A 19,284-nucleotide genomic window follows, 5' to 3' on the forward strand; every position below is an offset into this window, starting at 1 on the left:
TAGCCATAACTTTTGAACAGTAGGGGCTAGAGCTTTCAAATTTCACATACGTAATCCTTGTGACAAGACCTTTCATTGGATATCAAGAACCTTGACCCTTTGATCTTAGAGTTTGACCTACTTTTTACAAACTTTAACTTTGGTCACAACTTGTGATCGGTAAGGGCCTGCGCGTTCATACTTCCCATATATAATCTTTGAGACAAGGTCTTTCTTTAGAAATCAACAACCTTGACCCTTTGAACATGTCCTACCTTTGAAAATTTACCTTGGTCATAACCCTTGAATAGGTGGTGCTAGGATTTTATATTTCACATCTGTATTTCTTGTGAAAAGGCCTTACTTTAGGTACCAACATTATGATATTTGATCTGCATTTGAGAAGGCTTAACCTTCGCTATGTTGCCATACGGGGGCATCAATTTTTCACAAACACATCTTCTTTCAATTGAAATTGAAACCGTGAATACAATGTATATTTAGCTTGTCATTGGTCATTTGCAAAATTACTAAATTTTGATAAAGATTCTGAAGTTGATATTAAGATGCTCGAGCAACTACTGTAGTTTTTTGGAGATCAGGTCTTCCAACGATCAGCAGGAGATCCCATGGTTACCAATTGCGCCCCAGTTTTAGCAGACTTTTTTCATTTAAAGTAGTATTTATTCAACATGTTCTGCACGAAAAGATAAAAACACTTGGTGCGCCCTTCATTTCGATATTTATAAATAGATTTTATCAATTAACAATGGTTTCTTCTATTCACACGTCGACTCGATACATGTATATCCCAAATGAGTTTGAAATAAAATACACCACAGAGTCCGACACTTTTGTTTCATACATGTCTTTTGATTTATTACTAGAATAAGACGTTGATAGTAACCTTACAACAAAGCTTTATCACGAATGTGATGAATTCAACTTTTCAATCGTCAATTTCCCTTACCGATGTACATATAGCAATATACACTTATCGTGTGCATATAGGGCAACTTCTTAACCGAGACATGTTATTGATAAACAAGTTGCTGAAGCAAGGATATCAACAGTCTTGTGTGAAGTCATCAATTCGCCCATCTTCGCTAGCCAAGGCTATTCTCCTCATGAACCCTTGGCATACGGTGAAAAAAAGACGGAATTGTTTTCGTCACGTGATCTTGAATCTATCAGGTATACGCATAGGTTACGTCATCGACAGATGTTCAAAGAAAATTAAATCAACGTTTTTTCAAGAATAGTTAAGACGAGCAATAATTGATTTATGTTTATTTATCATTTATAGTACAAATCTGACGCTTTATTATAGATTCTTCATCACATATTTCAAAGAAATTGGATGACACTATAGCTATTAATAGAATTGGATTTTATCGTCATTTACAAAAAACAATTGCTGATTGGTCGACCGGTTGTATCAGAACTCGTGAAAAAAAAAAAAACATCTATCAACACCGTATACCAAGGGATTATGAGAAGAGTTGCGTATCAAAAATCCTTGGCAAGCGAAGATTCAATTCGCCAGTAGCTATTATTTTCGTCGATACAATGACCTTGTCAGCAAATACCAACTTTTTTGTGCTGACTGACATTTTTCTTCTAACTGCATAGGCGTAGTCACAGGGGGGGCAGCGGGGGCACTAGCCCCCCCACTTTCAGATGTGGGGGGGCAAGAGTATGTCTGTGCCCCCCCACTTTTTAAAAGAACAACAAAATCACAGCTATTTTTCCCAACATTACCTTTACAATAGGAAATATTCATTGAATGGATTTCAAAGCAACTTGCCTTTGAAAAAGTTGGCCTCTACCCCCCCCCCCCCCCCCCCCACGAAATTGGATTTTCGAGTTTGGGGAACTTTCCCTTTTTTTTTTTTTTTTTTTTTTTTTGGCTTGTCAAAGAATTTCTGGAGTTGAGCCCCCCCACTTTTTTTTTTTTTTTTTTTTTTTTAATTTTTTTTTTTTTTTTTTTTTTGCTTGTCAAAGAATTTCTGGAGTTGAGCCCCCCCACTTTTAAGTTTGTTTGTTTGATTTTTTTTTCAAAGAATTTCTGGAGTTGAGTCCCCCCACTTTTAAGTTTGTGACTACGCCTCTGAACTGTAATATTCAGCTCATTATTTTCACACTGTTTCGATCCTCAGAGGGAGCACACGGCAAATATGACTAGTCGGCAGGAGATGCTCACCTCCCACAGGGCATCTGATCCCAAGTTTAATGCTTTAGAGGTTCGTGTTTGCTTGTCTCATTTTTTCATGCTATCATAAATTACGAGGGGTGATCAAAAAGTTCGAAAAACTAATTGAATAACTTCCATACAAGAAACAATATTTGGTTTTAATATTGATTACATGTATATTTTAAATTGATCCTCCCCGATTTTAATGCACATCAACCACCGTTCTGCGCATGCGCGAATCACGTGATATTGGCGGTCACGTGACCCCCTCCGTAGCGTTCTGTCACAAAAGTTGAAAGATTTTTCCGAGTTTTATGCTTCTTTTCCTGTGAGTTAATTTTTATGACAAGAACAGTTCATTTGTCAGAAATGGTCATATCTCGGCAACAGAATGGGTGGATAATAACATCCTTTCCAAAAATAAGCATGGCGACCATTAAAACACAAATCTTCTGTCTCAGGAGAGACCTTTATTCAAGGTGGATAGAGAATGGGTGCATCCTTTTTATCATGTCTAATATGTTTAAAATTAAGCTATTTATAGACCTTGTGTATGGCTATGTGTGTACCGAATTTCATTCTAATCTGAATTGTGGTTTTGTAGATATAGAGATAGTTTGCGAACTTTTTGATCTCCCCTCGTAAATTATAAAATCTTTATCAAATTAGTTTTAACTTTACTACAATTACACGCATATGAAAACCTTTTTCATTCATACCGTACCATGACCACTGCTTCTGCGATATGTAAATGTTTCAAGGTCAACTTTGACCAAGACATGAAACTGTTGGTATATTTAAAGTCTATGATTTATTGCAGTGGGTTTATAACGTTATTAAAATACAGCGTTTATTGTTTTTCATTGAACGAATTCAGATACCACAGAATACTTCATAATCTACATGTTTATGTCTATTTCATCAATAAACAAGATTATGGAAAAAATTCATTTTCAAACATTTTAAATGGGTGGGGTTAGTTCATGCTATTTATTTTCACGACATGCTAACAACAGGGTGCCCAAATTTGAAATTTTTACTTAATCTGAAATAAAGTTTATCAACCTCAATGTATAAATTTACATGAAATAAAATGTATCAACCTAAATGTATAATTATACCTGTACGTGTAATAAACTCGGGTGAAAAACCAGATATCTTTACAACGAACCCTGGAGATACAAGATAAATAGCCTGATACATATAAGTAGCGGTCATGATTTTATTCCTTTCAAAAGACATTTCATTGACGATTGATTCGGCCTCGTGTTGATTGCAGAAAGCATCTTCATGACAACGATGGCGCTCTGCATCTCTGCCCCCATAACATGCCATCAGGAAGACCAGTTTTATGTGTTCTTTACTGTATCGTATGTCCCCGAAGACAGGTAAAAGTCGCCATTTCTCAGCAGGTTACCGAGAGTACGTGAATTTTCTCTTAAAAATCTCCCCTTGAAGCCCCTTTATGGTCAACTCGATACAGTGTCTAATGTCTTTCAAGTTTGAACTTTTTCACTTTTAATAATCTTGGCCGTATTAGGTGGGAAGGTGTTTTTCATTTTAACTTCATGTGCCACGGAGATTATATTGATAAACAGGTATGATAATGTGATTATGTACGGATTATTTTTTTTAGTATACGTACATCAGTTAGGTTTTTATTATTGATTGACAGAACTGGTATCAAATGAATATTGCGAATGTATAGTATTTCAGCTAATATCCCTTCCTAATTGAAACCTCGAGAATTCACCTGTATAAACTAATTCTCATATACCCAGAATTTTTATTAAGACCTTTTTTCACGTTCTGTTTCCCGGAATTGTGTGCGATTTAAATCCTTTGGAGTGAAAATAAACAAAATGAAGCACTCGTAAGGTAGGTCTAGTATATCTATTTTTACGTAACTTTTCATTTCTGTTTTGTCTTCTTATGTTAACAGTAGACAAAAAGCTTTTTCATGTTTTTTAGTATCATTTTATCTTCTACTTATATGTGTGATACAAAAAAATGCAATCATATAAAAAGACAGCATACCAGTTAACATATGTGCTGTTTTTCAAATATATAAATAAATACATGTATGTACATTCAGAAAATAATTTCGATTGATGAGTCGTTTGTATCATTACATGCATAATGTTGGATATAAATCACAGGTAAATGAATTACTATATACGAGTATGTATTAGTGGTATTTTTTTTTAAATAGATATTTATATATATGTGAACATGCAGTAATTCCGTGTAATTTTCACTGCAAGCTAGTTATGCTTTTCCCTGCAAAATCCTATTGTCTTTCCACAAATTTAATTAATTTCAAAAAATAAACTCAAGTTTATCTTAGATAAAAATCCATAGGCGCCGAGAGCCAGTTGAAAGCGAGTGTGTGTGTGTGGGGGGGGGGGGCTAATTGAAAGTTGGGAGAGGGCTAGGCCAACAAAAAAGGTAAGCCTCATTTTTTTAATGCCTATACTAATGTCTATCTTTGCAAAAAAAAAAAGTGGGGGTATAAGCCCCCACCCCCACCCCCCGGTTCCGACGCCGCCTGTAAAATATGTGGAAAAACACTGATAATGATGACAATATAAATGAAACATTTGATCTGGAAAAAATACGAGGAAATTTTATAATCTTTTTAAGCTGATTTGAATTAAAAAAAAATCTACAACTTGGGCAAGTCTGTGGATTTGACGAACTTCCATCCCCTTTTACAAAAATTCTCATATTAAAAATGTTGCATGTCTCAAAATTGAACAAGTATATTAAATTTCTTAATATACACGCAATAAAATTATCTTGTCATTTCACTTTCTCCGACCTGGTTTTATCATATCATCTAATTCACTAAGCTGAAACTGAAACCTATTATATAAAATGTAAGATATTAATCTTTTTAAGCATGTGATTAATACTCACAACAAAATGTTCAATTACCTACCATTTAAACGTTTGGAGTAAAGGTAACTGGATTAAAAACTACTCACTCAGACCCAATTTATTGATTCTTTCAGAGTTATAACCTTGAGCTCTTTTTCATGCTAGTGAAGGCACTAAAAGAGAAAAAAATAAAATATGGCTTTAACTCTTTCCATAGGAGAATGTCCAACGAAATTTAGGCCCTATCCTCAGCGTAGACAGTCTAATCCCCGCATGATTTGTATGGTGCGAACAGTCCGAGTCAAAGAATGGCCGGACGGGTACATGTATGCACGTGAGTAAATTAATTAAGACTTTCCAATTGTTAATTGGCTAGCTGCAGAAACTGCATGGTTTTATGTTTTAGTCTTTGGCCATTGCTAAAATATCCATAACGCTTCAGTTTCTGTAACTTTTAACGGGCAATACAAATTGAACGGGTACATGTACATGAATATATAATTACCTTACAAGCATTTTCTAAACAATTTTCGGCTTTTTTTACTCAATCATCAAGAAACTTATTAATAAGTAATTTATTTATGTATACATTATATGATGAATATAATTTCAGAATGATTTGGTAGATATTACAAAACTATATAAGTTAACATGTAAGTTTAAGAGTTACTTAAATGAGAGACAAAACTTCAACAATATATGTACATTCTATTTATAAAACAGGGGCCTCAGAGTGGGAGGAAAAATACCCTGCAGCCGCGGGTCAATCACAGTCCCCGATCAATCTCGTCTCTAACGACGCTAGATTTGACCCCGACCTCCTGGAAAAGCCCTTGACAATCAACTACTTTACGTCACGTGAAACTGACATCCTTAACGACGGACACAATATCGTCATCTACCCTAAATATCGCGGGGGTAAGTGGAATAAAATTTGGTAGTTAACAGCATATATTATATATTAATGTCCATATGAAAGACATCGTTATTTTTTATCCAAAGTTAGTTAATAGTTTCAATGAATCCTCTAACGTTAAGAAATGTACATGGAGCACCTGCATACATGTATATAAAATATTTTCGCTTAAAAATAGTCACGGAAATTTAAGTGTTACGAGGTCTTTAAAAAATAATCACTGGAATTGTGTAAAAATATGCAAATATTGCATGCTTATGTAGATTTTATTATTCAACTGACTCTCTTGAGTCTTGACATATAGCTTCCTAAACTATTGTTGAGGCATAATTTTTTCTCTCTTTTTTTTCTTTTTCAGTAGAAACCTCATTAAGATTGGATCCCTCTGCTCGCTCAGGTAAATACTCTCTTTATCCAGCTTTTCTTAAGCAGTCATTAAAATTCTCATGGATATAATCAAGTTGCACTAATCGTGGGAAATATTGTTTAATTTGGCAAGGTTCGTGTTTATTCCAACTGCGTGAAACACCCACTTTTTCTCAAGTCGTTGCAATTAATCTATGGGTCATAAAATTTTTCGTTAAAATAATCTATATCATAAATTTAATCTACTTTCATTCGAAATTCCCATTTTGAATACGGAGATATAGACCGTATCTTTATCTGTTGAAACTCCCCTTCTTTTGGAGCCCCCCCCCCCCCCCCCCCCCCCCCGAATGTTACATTGTATGTACAACAAAAGCAATGGACATGTAATACAGTACAGAATTTCTTTAATTTTTTTTAAAAAATAACTTTTTTAAAAGTCAATTATATATATTAAAAACTTAACTCATTTGGGGTTATTAATTTAAAACCTGTACCTTTGCAGTGATATCTGGAGGTCCCTTACCCCCGGGTTCGGAGTATGAGCTGTCCGACATCCGGTTCCATTGGGGTCGGTACAGCACTAGAGGGTCAGAGCACAAGGTCAACGGGAAGGCGTTTCCAATGGAGGTTAGAGTGCTTTTAGCCACAGTTGCATGTGTTCAATAGCAATAACATAGGTGTCTTTTTTTTTACTGCGAATATTGATAACGTGAAATGGAAGTATGTATTGGTTTTATTACCACCAACAAAAGCTCGTTGAGATTACATTTATCATTTGACAAAATGATTAAATCAAATCTCGGTTGCTCTATTAAATAATTTTATTGTAACAGATGTTTACCTGTATGATTTTGAGGAATGTTGTAAAAATTCAGTTGATGTTTAAAGATTAAGATTCATCATGACAATTTTTTACACGCTCCATACGCATGATTGAATGTAAAATGACGGAAAATCTATGTATGATTATTTATTTATTTATTTACATTTGAACAAAGAACATAAAAAATTCGAAATTGTGCATTTGTTTCCATTAAGTAAAATAAAAAACATATGTATTTATATGAAACATATGGAGATAACGAACAGTACTCAAGATCAAAATTCCATAAAACAATACAAAATAGAAGCAGAGCAAATACGGACCTCCAAAACATCAGAGGTAGGATCAGGTGCCATGGAGGAGTGGGCATCCCCTGCCAACCGTCACACCCGCCGTGTGCTCCTTGTCATGATTGGGAAATAACGGAAAAACCCGTCGTCAATTCAGTGTATAAATAATGGACTAACAATTAGTATGAAAAATGTCAGTCAGCATTTGACTCAATGACAGTTTGTATTTGCTGACAAGGTTATTGACTGTATCGACCATAGAACTTACGCAATGATGACTTTAAACGAGACTACTGATATTCCTGTTTCATCAACTTGTTTGTCAATAATTTACCTCGTTTTAGAAATTTTTCATAACTTCATACGTAGAGCATGCTCTTGCGAATCTAATCAACTGAGATACATGAGATACGTAACTCCGTATGCAGGTGAGCCTAAATACTGATCATATGTCCAGATCAAGAGGGGGGAGGTACATCCCCTCCTCCACATCCCGCCGGAGTTGAAGTGTTATTACAGATTTCAATGTAAAAATAAAGAAGAAAAAAAATAATATTGGATTCACACCCCACGGAAAAACTGAAACATATCAAAATGAAAAGGAGAGTAAAATTGTATATGTGAAGAAAAATTACTTATGTCTCCACTCCACCACTACTACAAAGAAATAATTTTTTCAGCTTTGAGCAACTTGTTTGCCCCCTTTTTTTCTCCTTAGCTTGTCAGAGAATTTCTGAGTCATTTCTGAGACATAAACATTTTGTTAATGTTGTGGAATCATTTTAATTGTTTAATTGTAAGGATCGAAACTCATAAAACAAATTTCCGATTTTTTTTCATCATGTTTAGTGCATGTATAATATTCCTCTTTCTTACACGTATGACATGAATTGTGTATATATTAATTGTAGGTTCAGCTTGTCCACTGGAATACGACGATGTTTCAAAACTTTGAGGAAGCACTCGGAAAACCAAACGGGATTTGTATTATATCCCTATTTGTGCAGGTAAATATATTAATTTTTAGAGTTATTCCGCTTTCTACGTAAACCACAGTATGTTATATTAGCGTGATTATCAATCTTATTAGTATTTAATCAAAGAGCTTTTTGAATTTTATTGCTAGTACCTTTGTATATTTATATGTACTACAATTTCTACTAAGCTTATGAAAAGACATTTTGAATAAAATAAAAAATAAACGTACAAAAAATAAACGTTCACCTCTAATTACGATCTTTATTAAGAATATAATTTAAATTTATGGATTAGCCTTACATTGTCCCGATTAAAGGATTTTTTTTAAAGTTTCTGGAGCGTATTCATTTACCAAGAAGTGTACTTTTAATGTAACTGAAATATCTAATAATCTTGGATTATCAATATTCCAGATTGGAAAAGAAAACACTGGCATAAGAGCACTTTTTCCTGATTCACTAGCTGAGATAGCTTACAAAGTGAGTAGATGTAAATCAATATCAAATTTGAACTGAATACTTCTCCGTATCTATATGAGGTTTTAAATTATTTTATAGCTAAAAATTACATTGTATATTTATGAAGGTGTTGTAAAATAATCAATTAGTAATAACAAATATTAGGTATTGTTGTATAGTATGAGATAATTGAGAGTAAGATAGATTTTTAAAAAAAGATAACCCTGATTTAGGAACAACTTTTATTAAAAATAAATTCTGGAAAATCAGTTTATCTAAGTGTTATATTGTCAGTGATCTCAATTATCTGGATTGGTGAAATAGTGAAAATCACAATATAAGAAATGCTGTAAACCACCTGATTTGATCTTTGCTATCATCTACTTTTAGGGTCGACAGAAGACTACAAATGCCCCATTTAACCCCGTTGGAATGTTACCAGGTAAGCATTCATTACAGAATTTGTAGTATTTATTGCAGATTAAACACACAGTATGGTCAACTTATTTGTTAATATTCTACCCAAATATTTTCATCTTGAACAACAGACCGAGGTTTATCTCAACTATGAATCTCTAAAATGATTAAAAAAACCTTTGATCTAGTCAATAACTTTTGATAGGTAGGAGCTGTGACTATACATCACATACCTGTATATTCCTTGTGACAAGACCTTTCTTTGGATACCAACATGTTTGACCTTTTGACCTTGATCTTGCATTTTGAACAAATTTTGCAAAGTTAAACAAATTTAAATCTTGGTTATTACTTTTAAACGGTTGACGGTGAGACTTCATACTTCACTTGTATGTTACTTGATATCACTCGGAGTTCCTCGGATGACTCGTACCTCGCACATAACCTCGGACGTCAACGATGATCTACCATCTTGCTGATTCAGTCATGTGATCTTATTTAAATCTCTTTCAAATGTCATACATTTGAAATCGGAGTTATCTTTTGGTACACTCGACAGTTTTTTCTTGCTTTCAAAGACTATTAACATGAGGATGTAATCAAAACCTGTTCACGATAAAGAATTGCACAAATTAAGAAACATTTTCGAAGAACGTTATGCTGAGCGAAATATGAAATGAGTGATAAGGCTGTTTCCGGCGGAGAAATGTAAGGATCTGTTGCGTATTCCTCCACTAATCACATCCGAGGTTTGAATGGAGCGAAGCGGAGTCAGCCGAGGATTGCCGATTGACTTGATATAGGACATTTTCTTGGGATTAATATTTCTGACCTTTTTACCTTGAAATTTAACCTTCTTTTAAAAAAAACTTCACCCTCAGTCATGTTTTTAACAAACAGTGTTATGGCATTCATATTTCACAGGTATATTCCTTGTAACAAGGCCATCCCTTTAGTGCCAACAATTTTGACTCCTAACATTGACTTTGATTTTAAAAACTAGAAAATTGCATAACCATTTTTGACCTTGACCTTTCCTTTGTCCTTGTCCTCAATTTTCTCAAATAAGTGCTTTGCTCCATTTTAATTACCATTCATGATGTGTTATCAAACTTCATATGCTGATACATACTGAACTTTTAACTGAAGACAGCTGTTCAACTGCATCAACATTTTTGACCTCGACCTTTCCTTTGACCATGACCTCACTTTTCTTAATTGTTGTTTAACTCAGTTTTTAAGAAACATCCAAGATATTTTTATCAAACTTCATTAGCTGATACATACTGATGAGAGCTATTCAACTGCATCAACATTTTGACCTTGACCTTGCCTTTGACCTTGACCTCACTTTTCTAAATTAGTGTCAAACTTCATATGCTAATGCATATTGATGTAAGCAATTCAACTGCATCAACATTTCTGACCTTGACCTTCATTTAAGCTTGACCTCATTTTTATCAAATTGCGTTTAAGTCAGTTTTAAATAAACCATTCATAATATTTTTCAACTTCATATGCTGATACATACAGATGAGAGCTTTTTAACTGCATCAACATTTTTTGACCTTGGCATTTCCTTTGACCTTGCCCTCACTTTAAAGAAATTAGTGTCAAATTTCATATGCTGATAATACTGACGTAAGCAATTCAACTGCATCACTATTCAAGATATTCTGAACAAATTTCATACACTAATACAAATTTTCATGTTGCATTACTAATATACCCTCGGCGGGGCATTCATGTCATGACATATTTCTAGTTTTTTTCTCAAATTTTAAAACTATTTTCAATTTGATATATTTATGAAATATGCTAGCCGTGAATTTTTAACTGTTTATGAATGGATTGCTAGTACGTAATTATAAATTAAAGGGTAACCACACTTAAGTTTTACCTTTTTCTGTACTATAGTCTTGGACTGATGCTTTCTTTGGAATATTTTTTTTTCAAAATCTCATTAAAGCAATTAAAGAATCATATGATGAAGTCATAGTCTTCTAAAATCTCCGTCAATCAAATGATTTATTAATCGTTTGAAGCAGAGTTGAAGTAGTGATAATGCTCAAGTTGTTATGAACCTATTTTATTATAATTGTTACACTTTTATTAAAATATTACATGCAAAATATTTTTGTGACCTATTTTTAGCCAATCAGTTTAATCGATATGGTTTTAAGTATGTTATAATTCAAATTTATTATGTCTAGACATGGTAAATTGCATGTAGAAAGAATGAGCGATTTTTTTCTGCTTATATAACATAATTTTCTGACTTCCTCAGTTTCTTTTTCCTCTGGGTAATAAATGAGTCTAACATGGAATACTTTATCTCCGATTTATTGCAAGCAGGTTTCGTGAATGAAAAAAAACTTAGCAAATTTACAGACAAAATTGATATGTAAAACATAGCTCCAAGAAATAGCCAACACAAATATGTCTTATTATAAATTATTTGCTCAAATTAGAGCTTGAATTCGTGCTTTGGAATGATGGAAAATGATACTGAGTACTTGAATTTAACCTTTTTCGTTAATCTGTACTAGACTTCGTTAATCTATACTAGACTTACAGTTAGGGGATGCTCAAGATCTTTGCACTGCTATGTTTAAAGTCAAGATGGACAATGGTCATGCAGACTTAATTAATTTGGTGAATACAATATAGTATTGGAAATACTGTGGCTTTTACTTGTTTAAAGTATTGGGTATAACTCTCTTGTAATTAACTATTAAGAAGGCAAGAAGACTTTTTTAATCACTATAATTTGAAAGTTACTTGTGCCTTTTCAAATGTAAATTGCTTGAAAACGTCAGAGGTTCTCCGTCAATTGAATATAAAGGTATTTACATGCAGTTTTTTAAAAAATACATCTAAATGTAATTGTACGTGTTGTACTGAATATTTTGTATTGGAGTATGTATTAAAGATTATTATGCAAGAACATGCGCATGCGCACACAGTGAAAAAGGACAACCACATATTTTAGCAAACAGTAATCTGAATTCTATAATAATGCATACCATGTAAGCTAGTATAAAATTTTCCTTATTGTTCAAAGAACCAGACCTCCGAGATTACTGGACTTACGAGGGCTCACTAACCATGCCGCCATGTTATGAAGGTGTCACGTGGATTCTCTTTAGGTATCCCATGATGATCTCGGCAGAACAGGTACGAAACTAAAGATAAAATTACCTCTGATGTTAATGGTACATTATCGATAATGAAAATACTAATTTTATATGAGATTTTCTTTCCCATCCCTAGATCGATGATTTCAGAAGGTTGTACATGTATACGAAAGATGAAAGGCCCCCTAACGGTTGTGAAGGGCGACTATTAGATAACTTCCGGCCTCTAAAACCACTTAACGGAAGAGTAGTGCGAGCTTCTTTCCAGTGACACTAAATTGTATATAGATTTGTATATTTCGGATGTTATAACTTCCTGTGAATATGTGCTTAAAACTTTTTATTGTTTTAAAAATACATCTGATTGTATTGGTGCTATTGTTTGATCAGGATTTGTTATTTGTACATGTAATGCATGCTGTAAAAAGAGACTGCTTGGAAAATTCGTTGTGACTACGTTTCAGTATAAACTGTTTTCAATGATGCCTGGATATATACAGTGTATTTCCTATTGTGTCGTTGCATTAAATTTCCCAATTGTGATATTTCTCTGCTTTGCTGAATATTTTTAAAATGTATCAATTCTGCCTGTTTGTCTTCGTCTGAAAACATAACAGTGATTTTTTGCGTGCCTGAAAGTATTTAAATTGAACGAAAACTGTGAGGCATACATTAAGTATGTTTGCATATTTCAACAGATAATGCATGTACCTTATTTGTAGCAACTGTGTCAACTTTATTCCTCAAGTTTAGTCTCCAGAATTATGTTTCTTGACGATTGAATAGTTTCAAGAGTCACCCATTCCTGCTTGAGGTTCTGAATGTTCCAACATACTTCCATGCAATTTGAATTATCAAAAGGATTACAGTTACTTGGGAATGGATCTGCTCTAAAACCTGTAACCTATAGTGATCCTTCTGTAATTGTAGGCCAGATCCAGAAGTCGAAGCAAGTTTGATGGTGTGCATCCCTAAATCTATAATCCATGCGAGTTTGGTTGATGAAGACTGGTTCAGGTCATCCATGAAAATATTTTAGTCGAAATAGTCCCTTAAGTTACTTGGGAAAAGACCTATTTAAACAAATTCTGGTTGATTCCAGGATATGAAGATCAGATCTAACTGCCGAATACATGTTTTTATGCATCCCGTGATGCATCATCCATGGATGTTTGTTTATGGTACAACTGAAAACTAAATTGGATTGCACATTCTCCTAGAACCTTTTCCCAAGTCGCTTATCAATCAAGATATTGTAAGCGAAATCCAGTATCTGCAGACTACAGATAAAAACCCGTATCGCCTGCAAACAGGAGAACTAGTTGATTCGATACGCAAGAGCACGTTTTATGTATGATTACATGTAATTTTCTAAAACAACATAAGTTATTGACAAACAAGCTGATGAATCAAGAATGTCAACAATCTCGTTAAAAGTCATTATTTCGTAAGTTTATGATCGATATAATGACCCTCTAAGCAAACACAATCTATACACATCTAAGTCAAATGTTTACTGACATTTTTCATACTAATTGTTAGCCCATTATTTAGACACTGAATTGTTGACGATTTTCTCTGTTATTTTCCGATCATGACAAGGCGAGTGAGACCGGTCGGCAGGGAATGCTCACTCTTCCAAAGCCCCTGATCCCACCTAGGAGGTTTAAAAGGTCCGTTTTAGCTCTGCTCCTGACTGAATTTGTACTTGAATGGACTTTGAGTACTTGAATACTGTTCCATTCCTCCATTTCATTTTGTGAACCAGCTCAGTACTATTGTCTCAAGCAACAGTATGCAGTCCTAATTTAGCCCAATTCTCATCGAATATCTCATTTTTGGTTTGCAACAATCTTATGCCCTCTGTTTGATATTATTCAATATTTTAAATGAAAAAAAGTGAAGAAAACGATCAACCGAACCTCGATCAATCTAAAATATACAATTTATGAACAGGGATAAACATGGACCCCATAAACTCAAGGGTTGGAATCAGATGCTTATAAGAAGTAAGCGTCTCCCGTTTGACCGGTCACTTCTGCTGTGAGCCCTTGGTGTTGACTGGTCACTTCTGCTGTGAGCCCTTTGTGTTGATCAGAAATGCGAGACATTCTGTGGTCGAATTCAAGTTTTTTTATAATAGTTTTACTATTTTAATGAAACTTGTCTAACAAATATGACTAAGCATTAGGTTATTTGTGCCTACAAAGTCGTAAAGACCACGGGATAAACTGCAATTCAGTGAAGTGAGAGGGGACTGTTAGATTGCAGAAGTTTGTCCGTGTACCTTCATTCTGTAGACCATTGAATAATTGAAATGGTTGGAATTATGTTGTTGAATTCCCTGTGACATCAACTTGCCTGTCAGTAGCCCGTCTCGTTAAAAATTGATCCTGCTCGGAGCAAGCTATTGAGTCTCGAATAAGTTACGACAGGTAAACACCATTTGCGGGTTATAAGAAAAATTAACTTTGATAATGACGAAATTTAAGGATGTAAAAGCTGAAAACCAAATCAAAACTGGATGTCGATACAAGTACTATCTTCCGCCATTTTGGCAAAGTTTTCGTATCGCAGTCCAACCACACGACTTGCGTGTACTATTAACCATGCCAAAACAAAGTATAACATTCTCCCTTTCATTGAACATTACATAGAACTTTAATTGAATTTAAATACATCTGATGAGTCTTGGAAGAGAGAGGTTGCCCGTTGCTCTGTCAGATTGTTCTGTCTGTAAAATATTTTATCCGCTACTCCTTCCGCAGTGTTGGCCCAATTTCATATATTTTTTTTCGACAAACGATGTAACTATGGCTACCAAAATATAACTTTTATCATATTCTTTCAGAATGTTTCTCCTGTATGTTTTTGTATGATTTCATTTTAAAACAAGATACTTCTGTTGACTACACTATATATGACACATAATTCCGTGATTGGGTTTGATTTTGACAGTGTTTCTACGTATACCAGTTTTTAGCTTGAAACTTTGTAAAAACAATATTTTAAACTTATCTATGACATGGAAACATGCTTTTGACAAACTAACTGCCTGCTTCATTCAGTTGAAAATATATGGAAATTGTCGGCGACAGAGGCAATATGTACATGGTTTCAGAGTCTGACGCCTCAGATAAAACGTGATATACAAAACCTACAAGACTGCAAAAATACTGCAATTTACGACCCACATCCGTGTGTATATTTCAAGGTTAATGACGGATCTGCATTGGAGTACATCATTGTTTTGTCTGGTAATCTGCAACGACCTTAAATGTACCCAAGGACGTTAATTCATAGTTATTATTACAATATGGTATGAATATTTTTTATGAAGGAAATATTCTAATGCCTCGAAAGTAACATTTTAAGCAATTTTTGTTGGAGTAATGTATCGTCAAAAAACCTATTAGTAAGTTGTTTCCTTTCAACTCAATCAATATACAACTTTTTAAAAAGTGTTTTATTAGCATTTATTTGATGAATGGGGATGTTTGAGGAAGGAGAGAACATGTCATTGTATATCAAAGTTTCGAATCATCGCAAAAACGAAATCGTGTATATATATAATTTGTTGTATGCCATCATGAGAGAACTGTGGGTCTTTTGAAAGTCTATCAAGAACAAAAAACACATACATGTTTTAATATACATGCAATGCATGGGCACCTAATCCTCTGTACAAAAAAGGACATGAAAAGTTTCTTAAACTCTTCCACATTTCGATATTCTGTACTAAATTCATCAGAAATCCCACCTTTGAATCCTGATTATTTCTTTACAGGGATTTCTACCAGGGGTAACGTCTAAAATTGACCTCTAATATTCACTGCAGCGCATATTGTGCGAATATGGATGAACAGTTTATAATGCAGTGATAGTTGTTTGAGAATCAATCAAAACTACTCAAGTTCTCTCCATATTGATAGTATTTTCTCACGGTGGAAGCCTATTTACGACATTGATCCCATTTGCGTTATTGGAGCCACTTTCCGTTGATGTAACGCCATTCACCTGCATTGTCGTAATTAGGCTTTCTCATATTTGTCAACTCCCGGTTCTGATCCTAAAATGCCATGTTAACAACGATATAATACGTGTTTTAATGATAATACAACATACATCGATCGCCTGTTTATATGAAACGTGCATAGCCCGTCGTCGTTATAAGAAAGGAAATTAATACAGCTAAAAGCAATTGTTCCTTGCGGTGTATACTGTAAAATGGCAAATGGCGGTAGGACAACACACATTTAATTTGTACAGTTATCGTACGAATAAATTGACACTTTTGTCAATTAGTTCAATTACACCTGGGCAGACGAAGGGCTTCAAAGAAATCGGCCTTAATCATTCCATTAGGTTAATTATCGGCACAGTTCCACTCCAGGGAAATGCGCGAGATAGCACCAAAAACCGGAAGTTCACATATGCAGTCAATCGTTGATATCATTAGGGAGGCAGTGAAAAATCCCGGAATAAAATGGCTGTCCGCTCGAAGGAAAGGTGTTATTAAGTGACCTTCAACGGAAAATTAACCCGAGTGGTCTGTGATGCGTGAATTCAATGCCTTAAAGTTAAAAAAAATAATATTAAAATTCTCCCTACTATTCTAAAGGATGATGTTCATGACTAGAAGCTGTACGTTCAGTTTATTATCACCTTAAACAGTTATTATTATGATTGCACTTCAAAATATTTTTTGCGCGATTTTGAAAGTTCTTCAAATTTTTTTGGAAATTAAGGACAGATGATACAAACAAAAAATGGATGCCTGGATTGGTATATATTTTTTGGCATAATTTAATTGTAAATGATGCAAATAGTAAATATCTAGAATATAAAGAAATTTTAAACCTTTTGTGATGTTCAAAAGTCTGCCCTTCTGAAACCATCCTTATTAATCTATACAAATATTTTTCACTTCAAATTCCATTTTTGTGCAAATTTGAATTACAAATGAAAAAGTACACGGTGAAAGTTCATTTAAACATGACCCAGGTTGTTATTATCAAATTCTTTGACAAAAGTTTGTATCATCTGTCCTTAAGCCAGACAAAATTATCTGGTAATCCTTCAGCTTTGTTCTAGTAGAAAATGAAAGGTATACCTAGGGAACAACCTACAAGTTTCTTGCGAAAAAGACCATTAAGTGACCACAAGTCTTAAAAAAGCACAATAATACCTGCTTCAAACCTGTTGCTTTTCAAAGAAAAATATTTTTTTTCAGTTCAGCTTCTTTACAATCTACGTATAGTGATGACAAGTATTATACAAGTAACACAGTATGAAAGAAAACTCAACAGGGTGAACTGGCCGAAAACCAATATCGAGCTAGTCAGGGGTTGCTTAACTCGATTTCCTCATATGCAATTTAGCACACTGATTGCTATGGATTCAAATAAGATTGGCTGATTATTCTTTTACGTCCCTTGCTAGAGTTTTTCCACTCAAATGATACGTCGCCATATACCTGAAAAGGGCTTCAAATATAGACATATCAATTTGGGCGTTCTTAGCTATTGAGCAATACTGTTTCTTTAACGTTTTAATGCCAAACGTGACACGGTGCTTTTAAGGTCTCAACAGAAAGACCCTGACTCTCCATCCAAGTGCCTGGTGCTTTGCGTAGGGACTGCAGTCTCTGCCGTTAGTAAAGCTGTAGGTTTGACGTGGCACCAGGAACAAGAATCGAACCTTGTACCTCCTCTTTATGAAGCCAGCGCCCTACCACTGTGCCATCGCAACCAGTGAATTTCTACAATATTGAGTTGCAGGCTGCATGACTTTTACTTTTGATTTTTAATTTTTTGCGTTACAAGTGTGTCAAAAAAGGCTATCGTCTTCATATTATTCAACGATGTCAGAGCATACATATCTATAGAGATCTAAGGATATCTGAAAGAAGGGAAAAAATCCATGCTTCTTAATTTTTGACAAGATCAGCTGATAAACTGTGGAATAGTGTTAAGTGCGAAAGACTTTAAAGGCGACGAAGAAAACTCGTCGCCAAACGGCACCCAATGGTGAAAAAACTTCTGCTAGATCTCTAGCACTCAAGTGATTAATTAAGTAGTTAAAAACGGTTTGGATAATATCGACAGCGACGGAGGGTAGTTTGATTTACTTCATAACGGCTAATGGAGGGGAATGGAATTTTTCTCTCGGACTTTGCCGACGTTTTGTACTTTGTGCTTATTAACTGCTAACTGCCGATCGTGTTCGGTAGCGCTCCAAGCTTTCCGAGAACGATTGGAAACACGAAAAACACATTAATGTTTTAGGGGGATATTCACATCAGAATACAGAAGATATAAAGAAATCTGACATGCTCAGTTACATTAATAAAGTTTAATAACATTTTATTGTTGGTCTTGTTAATTTGTGTTCTCGCCATCTTTGAGTCCCTTTCTGTTCTGTTGAACATTTTTTGCTCTCATTGATACGACAGCTGATACTAGTAAAAATGAACAGTATTTTGACCTAGAAAGGAATACCCAGTGATGTTCATACGTGTAAGTCCTCATATCATTCTTGCATTAATTTTACACATGTAGTTCAAATTCAAGGATGTATTAAAACCGGGACACGTATATTAATTTAATTTAAACAATAAAGATAAAAGATACTACTGTAACCATTAAAGGACTAGATAGCAAACATTGCCTGAGTAAGTCCCTTCAATAACGTTACATTACACCATGCTTTTCTGATTTTGGAAATGGTCAATAAATTGTGTACACTTTCTTCATACTTTTTTGAATATTTTCATTCATTCTTGAAACGCAACACTTAAACTAAATTGTAATTTAAATGTATCCTGCATAATGAGACGGAGGG

General features: G+C 34.3%; 1 protein-coding gene across 2 annotated transcripts; it reads left to right on the plus strand.

Moving 5' to 3' along the window:
- The first annotated feature begins 5,151 nt into the window (after positions 1 to 5,151).
- On the plus strand, positions 5,152 to 12,986 carry LOC134243977 (carbonic anhydrase-related protein-like). Of its 2 annotated transcripts, none has more exons than XM_062726219.1 (9): positions 5,152 to 5,387; positions 5,777 to 5,971; positions 6,328 to 6,366; positions 6,841 to 6,965; positions 8,363 to 8,458; positions 8,843 to 8,908; positions 9,278 to 9,329; positions 12,369 to 12,481; positions 12,578 to 12,986. In XM_062726219.1, the coding sequence occupies exons 1-9, from the start codon at positions 5,249 to 5,251 to the stop codon at positions 12,710 to 12,712; spliced, it is 960 nt and encodes a 319-aa protein (XP_062582203.1). In that variant the 5' UTR covers positions 5,152 to 5,248; the 3' UTR covers positions 12,713 to 12,986. The 2 variants fall into 2 exon arrangements, with proteins under 2 accessions (XP_062582203.1, XP_062582204.1); XM_062726220.1 differs by having other exon boundaries at positions 6,331 to 6,366.
- The last annotated feature ends 6,298 nt before the right edge of the window (positions 12,987 to 19,284 follow it).

This window comes from Saccostrea cucullata, unplaced genomic scaffold (assembly GCF_032062105.1).
Source record: "Saccostrea cucullata isolate Sc308-1 unplaced genomic scaffold, CSIRO_AGI_Scuc_v1 ctg3, whole genome shotgun sequence".
Lineage (NCBI taxonomy): Eukaryota > Metazoa > Mollusca > Bivalvia > Ostreida > Ostreidae > Saccostrea > Saccostrea cuccullata.

Coding starts and splice junctions, on each gene's coding strand:
- LOC134243977 (XM_062726219.1), top strand. CDS start 5,249: ATGGCTTTAACTCTTTCCATAGGAGAATGTCCAACGAAATTTAGGCCC. Junction 6,966..8,362: donor GGAAGGCGTTTCCAATGGAG/GTTAGAGTGCTT, acceptor TATTAATTGTAG/GTTCAGCTTGTCCACTGGAA. Junction 8,909..9,277: donor TAGCTGAGATAGCTTACAAA/GTGAGTAGATGT, acceptor ATCTACTTTTAG/GGTCGACAGAAGACTACAAA.